Genomic DNA, 14,710 nt, shown 5'->3' on the forward strand with positions numbered 1-14,710 from the left:
CCCATGTGGGTACCCATAGCCACACCTTTTATTTGGAGGAAGTGAGAGGAATTGAAGGAGAAATTGTTCAGTGTGAGAACAAGTTCAGCTAGACGGAGGAGAATTGTGGTGGATGGGGATTGTTCAGGTCTCTGTTCGAGGAAGAAGCGGAGAGCCATCAGACCATCCCGGTGTCGAGGGATTGGACGTCCATGGTGAAGAGGAGGCGGTTGGGGCCAGGGAACTGGAAATTGTTGATCTGATGTAGGGTGTCAGAGGAATCACGGATGTAGGTGGGAAGGGACTGGACAAGGGGAGAGAGAATGGAGTCAAGATAGCAAGAAATGAGTTCCGTGGGGCAGGAGCAAGCTGACACAATTGGTCTGCCGGGACAGTCCTGTTTGTGGATTTTGGGTAGGAGGTAGAAGTGGGCTGTCTGAGGTTGGGAGACTATCAGGTTGGAAGCTGTGGAAGGAAGACCTCCAGAGGAGATGAGGTCAGCAACAGTCCTGGAAACAATGGCTTGATGTTCAGTGGTGGGGTCATGGTCCAGGGAGAGGTAGGAACTGGAAGTGCTTTAGTGGTCCTTAAACTGCTATTTTGATATAATTATAACTAAAGTCAAAAAGAACAATATAAATTTGCAGAAGTTTAGAAAGGTTTTGGATTATATAGAATATGTTAATAAGGATAGGTGGAAGCAAACACTGGAAAATTACAATTTTAATTTTCTGAGAACTGAAAATTGGAGGAAAAAGTTATATAGAATGATTAGGTTTGTTTGGCTTAAAGGAAGGGAGATTGTGGTACTTATTTTTGGAATGCTCGTAACTTTATTGTTAAATTGTCACTGCGGAAAATGCCAATTTTTGAAATGTTTGTTTTAGAGGTTTTAAAACATAACACTTTGTGATGTAAATTTAACAGCAGTAGATACTTACAACTGGACTGAAAATCTAAATTCAGTAGAGTGGATTTATTTAACTCGTGTAAGTCTGCTACCTCCTACAACAATAAAAACATTATGACTGTTACAATACCAGTCTCAGTGGGACTTAATTTTAATATTGCTATTTGATATTGCCATCAGGCTGTAAGCTTGCTGGGTGGAAGAGAAATGACTTTGATCTTATTAGCAGCTCCTTTTGCACTATTATGATATGATGGAGAGGAGGAAGGGAGCCAGGAGAAAATCTGACCCTGGAAAGGATGTGGTGTCTGACTAAATATCAATTTTACATATATTTCATAAGAACAGTGTATTTAGATGTTAATGCTCACTAAGGTCATTTTGTAACTGGAGGTGTTCTTAGACTCCATTGTTCTTTACATGCTCTAAGCCTAAAGTCACATCAGTTGTTTCTAACCATAGGTTTGTTTCGGGTAGCCACGCTTTCTTCTAGTACAGGAGCATGACATTTGTCTGTATTCAGGAGAAGCTATCATAAAAGTTGGCAGAGACCTGAAACATTAATTGTTTCTGTCTCTGCAGATGCTGCCAGTTGCTGAGTATTTCTGTCCATTTTGGTTTTTATTTATGTACATATTGTATTCTGGGTGGAGAACTTGAATGCCCATCACCAAGTGTGGCTCAGTAGCACCACTACTAATGGAGTCCTGAGGAACATATCTGCCAGATTGGGCCAATGGCAGGGCATTAGAGAGGGACAAACCTACTAAAGCTCTGTACAGAATGGTTAACCTCATACACTGGAGCATCTCAAAACTTGAGTGCAGCTTTGGCTTGAAGATGAGCAGCCATGCAATGCCTTCTTCTCCAATTGCATATTTTTCTCAAAAGTGCAGAGTTTGTAAATTTAACAAACTGCTTGTTTATTACAAGTCAAAGTATGATCTTAGCCTAGGTAGGGAAGGAAAATAACAAGCTAATAAAATCTGGAACTCCCACCTGAACAGTACTGTGAGAGCTCCTTTATCACATGGACTTCAGAAATCCAATGGTTTAAGAAGGGGGCTCACCACTACCTTTCCAAGGTCAATTAGGGCTGGATGATAAATGCCAGCAACTCCCCTAAATGAATTAAAAAAAAAGTTCCATTGATCCATCACTGCTGTGCTCGCTGACCTACTTTAGCTCCTGGTTGAGCAATGTCTTTAAAATTTTCACTCGTGTTCACAACCACCTTCATGGTCTCACCGCTCTATTGCTGTAACCTCTTCCAGCTCTACAACTGTCTGAGATATCTGTGCGCCTCCATTTTTGGACCTTTTGTGCATCCCAGATTTTAATCATTTCACCATTGGCGGTCATACCTTCAGCTGCCTCAGCTCTACTTTCCGGAATCCGCCCCCCCCAAACCTCTCCACCTCTCTACCTCTCTTTTATCCTTCAACATTCCCTAAAAACTTACCTTTTTAACTAAACATTTGGTCATCTGCCCTTATTTTGTTTGGTAACGCTCCTGTGAAGTACCTTTGTCAGTTTTACTACGCCAAAGGTGCTATATAAATGCAAGTTGTTGTAATAGAAATGTAACCGTTGAATATGTGTGGAAGGCTGAAATTAAAAGTGAATAAAGACAATGTACAGTATGCTATTAATTGTAGTTTCAAAGTTAATACTTCAACCGCTTTCATAAGAAAAAACGCATTAAATCCCCTTTTTGTGCTTTCCGTGCTAATTTATGCCATCCAGCATTCTTTGTTTTAAAAGAAATAAAGATTGCCACATGAGGGCAGCATACATGCAAGGTAAATGGTTGTGAGCAAAACATATCTTCGATTGACTGATGCTTTCTAATATTTATTTTTCTGAACTTACCTGTTTGTTTATTGAGGATGAACTTGTTTGAAGAATGATAATGACTCCATTTAAAGAAAAGTCTTTTTCTGGAATATATTTATTCAAAAGACAGAAGCACCATACTGTAATCTAGCATGAATTTGCAATATTTTATTTACGAAGTGTGTCTCATTACTTTGACCAGCTTGTTATGAATCCTGTCTCTTGTTTATAGAAGCTGCAAGTTATATGTTAGATGCAGGAGTTTCCAGCATTGTGATTTGTTTTATTCTTTTTCTTCGTTGTATATGTTGAACCTATTAAATTCACTGATTTGTTCTGATTATGGTGTATTCTAAATTATCAACTTAAGTTATCAAGTCAATTACTTGCAAACTTTTTAAAGTCAGTTTTGCAATGTGGTGGTAATCAAACACTTGATAATGTTATGTAACCTTAAAGCAGCTGTTTTGGTAATGTTCAAAGCTGTGCTGGGAGTCGGACAAGATCATTTGTGTCAGGTGTTCTGTTTCCTTGCCAGATTACCCAGATGCCCAATGTTACATTTCAGCAGTTGGATCATAGACACATGCTCACAAAATGAATACAGATGAGGAAGGCAATTTGATCCATTCAGATCCTGCAAGCTCCCCCATTCCATATGAGATATCCAGTTATTTCTTTAATAATTCCAGGGTGTCACCTCAGCTTCTCTATTCAGAAGTCTATCCCATTCGTTGATCACTTTTTTGTGAGAAAGAACTTACTAGTATTAGTCCTAAATTTGACTTTTACTAATTTAAACTCTTTTTTTTGACCTATTCTCAAAATTTAGTTTGAGGTCACTTTCTAGGATTACCTTGGCTGTATTGTTCTTATCATTGGGGCCGGTTTCTGAATTGCTCACATCACACTACAGTGTTCCAGTGACCTGAACTAAACACATTGCTTGTGGTAAGGCCTGGCCAGGATGGCATACAATTTGAGCATATGCCATAGGGCAGCACTCTGTTTACTTTGTTGATTGCTGCTCTGCAGTATTGGATATGTTAAATGTTGAGTTTACTAAGACTCTGAGGTCTCTTCTTTCTTAGCAGTTTTGATAATATTCAGTGACCTGCATTAAATTCCATCTGCCATTGTGCTGTCCAGTTGACTTTTTTCCCAACTCGTTTTGTGGTTTTTTTGAGCTGCCTCATCAGAATTAACTACTCTCATTTATTTGCTTGCCTGCATGAGGCCTATTTGCATTGAGTTTCTGAATCCGAGTCATTGATGTAAAAGGGAATGATCCTAATACTGATAGAAATGTTGACTGGGGAGCCTAGTTACAGTAGTTCTCTTTCTTGTTACTTCATTCTGCTACACCCCCCACCCCCCTCCCCCCCACCCTCCCCCCACCCCCGCACCACCATCCCACCACAGACTTAACTCTTTTACCTAGTACTTCCCTAAAATTTAATAAAAATTCGACAAAGACTGCTTTAGCTTTTTATGCTCTGGAAGAAATAATCCACTTATCTTGTGCCTTTCTACATGACTGTGGTTTTCAGTCCCTGGTGTTATCCTGATGTATCTGCACTGTATTTTCTCAATGGGTTTAATGTCCCTCCTGTAATGATGTGCTCAAAATTGCACACACTACTCTTAACTGGGTCACTTGGTGTTTTCATCATAATGATGAATAACTTCATTATTATTTCTTTCCTCGTCTACTCTCTGTTCCTATTTATAAAAATACAGTATTACATTGGCTTTTCTTATTACTTTATTTACTTGCATTTGCACTTTCAGGGAATTATGTATTTGAACCCCAAGTCGTGTTGTTTGCCCACACCATTTAATGTCTTTCCATTAAGTGTACAGTTTGATTCCTTGCTTTTTCTTCCAAAATATTACTTTTATGCTTTTAGAATCAGAGAATAGTACACCACAGAATGTGGGCATTCAGCCCATTAATTCTGTGCCAGCTCTTTCAAAGAGCAATTCATTGTCCCACACCCTTGCTCCTTTCCCGTATCTCTGTAACTTAGTCTCCTTCAAATATTTACCAGATTCCCTTTTCAAAACTACTTTTGGATCTCTTTCCACCACCCTATTGGCAGTGCATTCCAAATCCTAAGTAGTAGTTGTGTAAAAAAAAAAAAAGTTTTCCTCATGTCACTCTGGTCCTTTTGCCAATAATCCCACATCTCTACTCATTGGTTAGTGATCTACAGCTATTATTATTGAGCTTACCTGCTTTTAAATGCAACTGCCATGAGTTTTCTCAGTCTATGAATCTATGCCTTCTAGAAGTATTTTGCTTTGCTGTTTACCAAACCAGCACCTCTTGTATTGTTAGCAAAGGTTCAGATTGTGTTCCCTGTACTCTGGCACAAAATTCTCTCTTTCATATTACATAGATATTATGTATTATACATATCTATACAGAGAACAAAAATAGGCCCATCACTGATATTTGGGGTACATCATTGCCATACCTTTTCTAGACCAAGCAACACTTACCCTAAATATTTGTTTCCTTTAGTGCCATATGCTTGAATATTTCCTTCAGGCCTCTTGTGAGACACCATCCCCAATGGCTTTTGAAAATGTCAGCCATGACGCCATGATGGCGTTCTCACCTCTGCATCAGAAGATTTGTTAGGTGGGGGTACCGCATTGTTGAAATCTTTTAGATGAGGTATTAAACCATCTGCCTGTTTAGACAAATGCAACAGACCCCAAGACATTCTTCAAAGAGAAGCAGGAGAATTCTCCCATTGTTTTGCCAATATTCATTCCTTAACCGTTATCACTCAGCCAGTATCACCAAAATATAGATTATCTAGGCGCTGATCTTATTTGTTGTTCATAAGTTGCTGCTGTGCACAAATTGGCTGCTGCATTTGCAAACAAAGCAGCACAGTTCAAAAGTAATTCATTGTCTGGAGAGTTGAATGTCCTGAGTTCCCTATTTTCTTTCATCTTGCTGACCTGCTTTCCCTTCCTCTTTTCCCATCCCTTTACATCTATTGCATTTCCTTTACCTTATAACTGTTTTAATCAAAATCTCAATTAACTCTGGCAAATTCATGTAAATGTTCAAACATTGCAGTTCGAATTACAGATTCTAAGAGTTTGTCATCAATTGACATTGGACAACACAGAAGTCACAGATTTAAAGTGATTGGCAAAAGAACCAAAGGCGACATGAAGAAAAAGTGTCTTTACCCATTGAGTGGTTAGGATCTGCCTGACGTGGTAGAGGCAGATTCAATCGTGGTTCTCAAAAGGTAGTTGGATAGGCGCTTGAAGGGAAAAAAATTGCACGGCAAAGGAGAAAGTGCTGGGGAGTGTGCCTAACTAAATTAAATTTGAAGATCGCTAGCACAGGATCAATGGGCTGAACAGCTTCCTGTTTTGTACCAATATTATGATTCAATGTACATAGCATCAGAAAATTTGCATACTACAGCTATAGCTGCCCCTGTTGTAAATTTAAGAGATTAGGTTTCAGAAATTTTAGACAAACTTTTGAAAATAAATATCTGGGCTCTTGAGGAAGCTAGGAAGAAAACCTAGCTGCCAAGTGCAGACTGTCATTATTGGCATTTCTAACAGTCTCCGAGGAAAATGAAAATGAGGTTGTAGAGAGGCGAAATAGACTATCATCTCTTTATCTGAACAGTCCTGTCATGTAAACTTATTGGATTGCTAATGGATTAATTTTCTCAGCTATTTTGATAGTTGTTTTTTTTTTTGGAAACACTTCATGTTCTGCCACACTGGAGTTTTTCCTGATGATTAATTGTTTCACATTACATTTCAAAGAATATTATATTTCCTTATCTTAAGCTGCCTGCTTTTAATTTGACAAAAATTGCACGAGCACTTTAAATGTGGCATGGAAATTTTATTTTACCAGATCTTGTATTGCAACTTCTGCGACTATTGTTGGCATTGACCTGTACCTCTCAACCTTGCAGTTCTGAATTCTGAAAAATGAAGTCACTGTGCCCCAAATGCAAAGCAAACCTTATTGTTGACATTAAAGTTGTCGCAAACCTTTACTTGAGCCAAGATATCTATGTTTTAATAAAAACACATCCTTAATTTGGTTTTATTTTCCTCTTCCTACAATAGAGATTTCCTTCCTCGAGGATCAGGCGTTGTTACCAGGCGACCTCTGGTTTTGCAGCTGGTTAATTCCAACACAGGTACTATATTCTACTGATTATTTCTTTTATATGTTGTGGAGTTCTTAATTATTTGCAAAAAAAAAATACTGGTGTGTGTGACTTGAATTTAAGAATAGGATTTTGACACTCATTACATTCATCAAGGTGAGAAATGTTAGCTGCAGATGATTTGAGTCTTTGTGCCAAAAAATGTTTTTCTAATTAAAATATTTGGATTATTCTCTTATTTACTTGAGAAGTAATTCAAACAGTATATAAAATTTAAGTGCAGATGATTTGAGTCTTTAAATTATTCTCTTGGGTAAGTCTTAGCTTGCTGTGTTCTGGAATATCTTTACTGGCCCTGATAGCTAGACATGTTTCTGGAAATGAGCACAGGGAGCAAATAGAAAACCTTGCTATAAATTATTTCAACTGTTATGCACCACCACTAGAAATTCCTTCCATTTTCAAAGAACAGAAGTGCATCACAACATTAGACCTTGTTTTCCACTTAATTCAGTAAGTGAATTCAAAAATGATAAACATTTGACTATATAACAGATATATATTACATTTTACAGTAGATGTTAAACCAACCAACAATAATCACTAAGCTATTACCCTGTAGTTAACTTTTACCTTTGTAGTATTCAGTTATTATTGTCTTTCCAACTGTGGGAGCTAACTGGCCGTATCTATATCTAATGAAGATTGCAACCCGTTTGTTTCAACTCAATTTCGCTTGAATGCTTCAGTTGCTCAAATACCACTGACACAATTGCTTCCTACTTGTGAATTACTGCCAGCTACAGCTCTACACATAGCTGAACAAATTATACATTACCTGGCTAAGTTCCTCAATGCCCAAATTTGGGAACAGATAATTTGTATTGATTAAGGCTGGGGATATAATTTTGACTGAAGGATGGTTTTATGTCTTGCGACTGAGTTAAAGGAGCAGCTCGAAATCTAAAGTAAACAAATGTGCTTTGTTATTGTCATAGTCTCCTTTTGATCTTTTGGTGATTGTTAAAGGTCTTGAACCACAAGTTGTAGAGGAGCAGGGAGGTCTTCAAAGCATAGATTATTCTTCGTGTATAAAATAGCCACACAGACAATTAAATCTTTCAAATGCCTATCCTTTTGACAGATTTTGCATTGAATCATGCCACTTCTTCTTCCTAAACTATTATTAAGAATATCCTTTGGTGACCTGATTTTCACTTCTTCCAATTTTATGACTGCTGTATGTTGTGAGCAACCCCAACTCTCTCTCTTGCAATTCTTTGCAGCCACAAAGACTGGTTTCTCACCCTAGTAGCAGTGCTCCCCAAACATGGCAGCAAACTATTCGACTCAACTCAGTCAAGTCTGATCCAATCCAGCCCATCTCCAAATCTTCATTTGTCAACCCTATCCGGCTGTGTTCCTCAGATGTAATTCCTTGATTACAGCAGCAAAGGAACCATCATGTTCCTTGGAAATGTTGACCATGTCCTGAGACTTGACTTTACAGTTGACAGTGCCATTCCTAAATTGTCTTTCTGTTTTCGAAGAAGCTAATTGACATAACGTTAACTGCTTTTGCTTGGAGTTAAAGAGGGAAAAATTATCTTAACTCTCTCTTAAGACTTGGTAATTTCATGTATGTTGTCCAATTCTATGGCCACTAACAGGTCATTGTGCCAAAAAATGTTTTTCTAATTAAAATATTTGGATTCTTCTCTTATTTACTTGAGAAGCAATTCAAACAGTATATAAAATTTAAGTGCTCCCAAAATTATTCTTAATTTTGTTTAGTTACCCTATTTTCCTTTGTTCTAGAATATGCTGAATTCCTACATTGTAAAGGAAAGAAGTTTACTGATTTTGAAGAAATGCGTCATGAGATTGAAGTAGAAACAGACAGGGTAACGGGAACAAACAAAGGGATTTCATCAATACCCATCAACCTGAGAATTTATTCGCCAAATGGTGTGTAAAAACAAGATGAAACAGGACTTTGCTTCCATGTATTGTCTGAAGGATGTATACTGAATCCATATGACACTTAATGCCAGTCAGGAAAGAGATCTTGTCATTTGCAAGGGAAGCAGTACATGCAAGTAGCTAAACTGGTGTAATTAGTTTGTCCTAGTTTTAAAAAAAAGGTTGTTTTAGAACTGGAAACAAATGCTGTACCTGAGATTGTCCAATATATGTTTCAAAGAGGGTTAGTGCTACTTGTCTCACCTGAAGGAGTGTTGGTTAAAAAGCTGCTGGACTATTAACTGATGAAAATTGTTCAGCTTTAAAGAACCACAGTGTTGGTGGGTATTGAAGAACTGCAGAAAGAAATGGAAATTTGGGGTAGGCAAACCTTGACAAAATTGCTCAACATAGTGAAACTAATAGTACTCAGTAGACATGCAGTTCATTGGCAATACCTTTCTAAGTGCATGTTAAATGTGTACCTTAGGTAAAGGATGTAGGCCACTGCTGCAGAGCTGTAACCAAACAAGTGATAGGCTCCATGGTGCCTATAAGGAGGTCTGACAGCACAGTCTTGGAATTGCATAGGCAAAATGTTTATCATCGATAATTGGATGTTGAATGTTTTTTGAAATGCAGTGGTGCAAATAACGGTGTGTTGCCACACTTGTTCTTCTCAAAATACAATTTAGGTTTGGGTCTGGGTAGTAGAATATTTAAATTTGCAGTCAACTCAAAAATAAGGATCATGTCTGACACAGACTTTGAATACATAGATATCAGACAATTATAAAATGCAGCAAAGTTTAAAGTGTTAAATGTTGGGAAGTATTGAGTGGAACTGTACATTTAATGGTAAAACTTTAAAGGGAGTGGAGGAGCAGAGCAACTGGGGGCTCAGCTACACCAATCTTTTAAAGTTGTAAAAGAGCAAATTGAATCTAACACATAGATAATGTGAAACCAATACTAATTATTGATTAAGTTACCGTTAGAACGGTCTGTCTAGCTTTTCTCACCCTACTTTAATAAATATGTCAAGGCCATGGATTTGGCACTGATGACATTCATTATGATACCAGGAATGAGAGACTTTAGTTATGAGTTAAACTACAGTACTTTTCATCAGAGCAAGGAAATTTTAAGAGATCTAATAGAGGTATTCAGAATTATGAAAGGTTTTAATAAGGTAAGTAGGGGACAAACTGTTTCTACTGGTTGGTGTGCCATCAGTTCAAGACATCAATTTAAAAGCATCAAAAAAAAAACAAGAAAGGTTAGGACACTCACTTGTATACAAAGGGTTGCTAGGACAATCCACATCCCATCTGAAACACTGATGGAAGCAGAATCCAAAACAGCTTTATAAAGAGAATTACATAAATATTTTAGAATAACAAAATTTAAAGATGATTAGAGAGGGCAAGGATATAGAATTAAGAGGTTGTTTGCAGTTAAACAGCCATTTCCATAAATAGACTAGGGTGTTTTATGAACTGAACCTTTACTCGCAACCAAGTGTGAGATAGTGTACCTAGATATAACAATTAACTCCCAAACCCAGTGAAATATTTAGTGGAAAATATGTAGGATGCCAGTACGGTTTCCTGTCCCTTTTTTGAAGGTGAAAAATAATACCTCACTATGCTAATGTACAAATTCTGAAATTAATGGATCACAGTTATTGGGGAAATAATATGTCCTGACAGCGGGTCATAGATCCAAATTACTTATGGGCATATTGAACTTTTACGTAAGACGTTTATTTTTTTTTAAAAAGGACGTATAAGCAAAAGCTGGTTGAGACTGTAAAGTAACCACTTGCTGGAAAATTCCTATGTGGATTATACTAGACCAACTAGTCCAGGGAATGGAATGCGGCACCAAAAAAGGTGTCAAGGTCACTTCAGTTGCTGAACTGTAATCTCTTGTGGTTGTGGAGATAATGAAGGCTGATTACCAACTCAGCTGAAACCATATCCTGTGAGTTATGTCCCAGACTGTGGACATGATGTGAGTTGAAAAGGAAGAGGCGTTCTGGGCGAAAGAAATGTTTGTTTTTCCCTTCCAGGAATACACAAGAAAAGGGGCTAAAAGCCAACTGTAACCCTGGTCTCCATGTGCTAGATTTGGTGTTCAGGCCTGGGGCATGATGCTGTGCTGTGAAAGTCACAACTGAAGAAAATCAACTAGGCATCCCTGCACTTGCAGGTAAAAAAGTCCCCTCTCTTTGATTGCTAGAGGTGAGTCACGTCAGCAAAGCCACAGTCAAAAAGGAAGCAGGACAACTCCTTTCAGCTAACCTGCAGAACCAAGAATGTCCAAACTCACTGCTGAACCACCCGAAGTCAGCTCTATAGGAATCACCCAACTTAACGGCCACAACATTTCATCATCTACTCCTCATGGACCAGCCAAAGACTGATACGTATATCTTTTTAACTTTTATTTCTGGACTCACTTCTCATTTTTAATCTGTGTGTATGTGTGTTGTGTTTTTTTTCTTGCGTTTTAGTAACTAATAAACTTTCTTTAACTCAAGAAAGCCTGGTTAAATTGGTTCCTTTTAAAACATAAATACATTTGGATCGGGAAAAGGTATCCACGACGGAAGGGATCCTTTTTAAATTAACCTTGTTGTGACCAACTGAGGGGTTGAATAAAGAAAGGGAGCCCTTCCATTCCTTCTCACTCAGGAGCATAACAAATTGGGGGAATCTCGCCCGGGGACCGGTCGTAACAAATTGGGGGCTTGGTGCTGGAATTGTTTCCCCAGATGAAACAAAAGAATTGGAGTAGGTAAAGTAAATGTTCCTTTGAAACCAATTTTAAAAATTGCAAAAGGCTCTCTTGCCCACATTTGATCCCAATGCTTTTCTAGGAGAATTAGGGGAAGTTACCTTTATGAATTTAAAAGTTCTGTCCCTTGAACAGTTAAAAGATTTAATGAGGCACTTAGGATTAAAATTTTACCCAAAAACCAGAAAACCCAAAATTTTTAGAGGTGGTCTACGGTCTGCAGGTGGAAATTGAGGATGTTGAAACATATAGTGTAGTAGTAGAGAGATCAAAACTGAAGCAGTGGAAGTTAGAATTTCGGGAAAGAGATAAAGAGGAAAGGGCACAGAGAAAAGAGAGAGCATTTCAGGACAGAGAGAAGTGAATGGAATTTAAGCGAAAACAGCTCGAGCTGAGGGGCAGAAGCCCTACTGTGTCCCTTGAAGACACTACTAACTCAGACTTAAGGGCTGAGGCAATCCGGTTTGCTCATTTAATAGCTAAGTTTGATGAAGCAGAACTGGAAGCCTTTTTTATCTCTTTTGAGCGGTTAGTACAGCAGTTAAAGTGACCAGTCCAACATTGGCCCTTGTTACTGCAAAGTTAACTTTCGGGGAAAGCTCATGAGGTTTACTTCCTCTTGCCTGAGGAAAGTGCCACTGACTATGAGACAAAAAAGGCTATTTTAAATGCGTACCAGTTAGTGCTGGAGGCGTACCGTCAGAAATTCTGTACCCTTACGAGATGGCCTGACCAGACATACCTGGAATTAGAAAGGCTTAAGCAACTTGCTTTTGATGAATGGGTGCAGGCACTTAAAACAGAAGCCACTTACGAAAACCTTTGTGAAATAAATCTCCTTGAGTTTAAAAACGCCATACCCTTCCCAATAAGAACACACCTAGAGGAACAGAGGGTAAGAGGGGCCAGGCAGGCAGCCAACTGGCTGATGATTATGAGCTAATCCACAAACCCTTGTCCTAGAAGACACCCTCCCGTAGTTACCCCCAACCAACTGGAAAAGATAGAGATGGAGAGAGTGATGGGAAACTGAGCCTCTATGGGAGAGAGGGAAATGTTGGAGGCTCTCCCCAGCACAGAAAGAGCGGTGCTGAGATGAAAAGTGAGGCCAAGAAGCCCATGTGTTTTAACTGCCGAAAGGAATGGCACGTCCGGGCCAGCTGCTGGAGGTTAGGGGAAAACCAGTGGGATTTATCAGGGCACGTACTCCCTGTGCAGAGAATGGGAGTCAGTCAGAGAACATAGCAGACCAGGCTATGACTCTAACTGCGGCTGCAAGTCCTGGTAGAAGCACTGCTTAGAGTGCAGATGAGGTTAAACAAATCCATGAGAGTTACAAGGATTTTGTATTCGAATGGAGGGTGGCCATATTTCCCAAGAGTGAGGCAAGTAAGTCTGTAGTGATACTGAGGGATACAGGGGCCAGCCATACTCTACTGCTGGGAAAAGGCAGTAAGTGCCAATGTGTTGGAAAAGGGAATTGAAAGAGGGTACATGCCCATCCCCTTATACTGGGTGCCCTTGGAGTGCAACCTTGTGTCAGAACAAATGACAGTGGGAGTTGTCCCCAGTTTGCCTGTGGACGGGGTTGACCTGGTCCTCGGCAATGACCTGGCAGGATCAAAGGAGTAGTATCCCCAGTGGTCTCAGAGAAGCCCACTGAGGTCAGGGAGACGGAACAGCTGCAGAAGAAAATGCCTGGCATTTTCCCTGACTGTGTGTTAATGTGGTCTTTGGCCAGGCAAGCTCAGTCAGTGGAGGCTGAAGTGGCACTGCAGACAGAAGACCCTGTGGTCTGGTTATCTGAAACCTTTTTTGCGAGTCTAGAAAACCCTAAGGAGGCAATAAATGGATCCTCCTTGGTAGCGGCCCAGCAAGCTGACTCACTATTAAAAACATTAGCTCAGATTGTGCACACAGGCTGAGGCAGAAGCAGTCCCTGCACGCTACTACATTAAAAATGAGGTGCTGATGAGGAAATGGAGGCTCCCTCACAGACCTGCAAATGAGGAGTGGATAGTGATTCACCAGGTAGCGGTGCCTTCGAGGTACCACAGGGAAATATTGCGGTTAGCTCACACAATTCCGATGGCTGGGCATGTTGGTATATGCAAAACCCAAGCCGCATCAGCCAACATTTTTACTGGCCACACCTCCACAGGGGTGTAGTAAGGTTTTGCACAACCTACCAGGTTGTGGGAAAATCCCAGTCTGCAATAAAACCTGTACCTATGATTCCCATGCTGGCTTTTGGGGAACCATTCAGCAAAGTGTTAGCGGATTGTGTGGGGCCCTTTCCCAAAACAAAAGGGAGCTATCTGTATATTCTTACCATCATGGACGTGGCTTCCCATTTCCCAGAGGCTGTTCCACTGAGAACTATCTCTGCCAAAACAGTGGTGAGGGAATTGACCCAATTCTTTACCAGGTATGGTCTGCCTACTGAGATCCAGTCCGATCAGGGCTCAAATTTCATGTTCAGAATATTCCAGGAAGTCATGGGAAACCTGGGTTTGACCTAGCTGAAGTCTTCAGCGTATCACCTGCAGTTGTAGGGGTTGCTAGAATGGTACCACCAGGCCTCAAAAACAATGATCAGGGCATACTGCCACAAGTACCCCCATGACTGGCATAAAAGGCTAGGTTTTCTTCTGTTTGCAACCAGGGACTTGCTCAATGAGTAGCATGGACTGAGAAATGCCATTTGATTTTGTTTACCAGCACCAAGTGTGAGGGCACTGAAACTAATCAAGGAGAGTTTTTAGAACAGAAGGAGGAAGTCGCCATGTTAGACTATGTAACAGTGTTTTGTGAGCAACTCATGAGAGCCTGTGATGTGGCCTGAGAACACTTGAAAAATCTCTCAGACAGCTATGAGAAAACAGGCAAATGTGCCAGGGCCCGAACCTTTCAGCCAGGAGACTGTTAGTGCTCCTACTAATACTGGGTGAACCCTTAAAAGCCTGGTTCAGTGACCCTTACAGAGTAGTTCAGTGACCCTTGCAGAGTAGCAAAGAAACTCGAGGAAGTAAACTGTCTAATTGAGACCCCA

The 14,710-nt window shown here is 39.7% G+C and overlaps 1 protein-coding gene across 1 annotated transcript in view; it reads left to right on the top strand.

The window, feature by feature from the left end:
* The window catches only part of dnm3a (dynamin 3a), a 270,163-nt gene that overhangs the window by 42,727 nt on the left and 212,726 nt on the right, over positions 1–14,710 (top strand). The window contains exons 2-3 of the mRNA XM_041208391.1: positions 6,851–6,924; positions 8,713–8,862. Coding sequence (XP_041064325.1) covers positions 6,851–6,924; positions 8,713–8,862 — 224 coding nt within the window. The remainder of the gene's footprint in view (positions 1–6,850; positions 6,925–8,712; positions 8,863–14,710) is intronic.

The sequence above is a fragment of the Carcharodon carcharias genome, chromosome 16 (assembly GCF_017639515.1).
Source record: "Carcharodon carcharias isolate sCarCar2 chromosome 16, sCarCar2.pri, whole genome shotgun sequence".
Lineage (NCBI taxonomy): Eukaryota > Metazoa > Chordata > Chondrichthyes > Lamniformes > Lamnidae > Carcharodon > Carcharodon carcharias.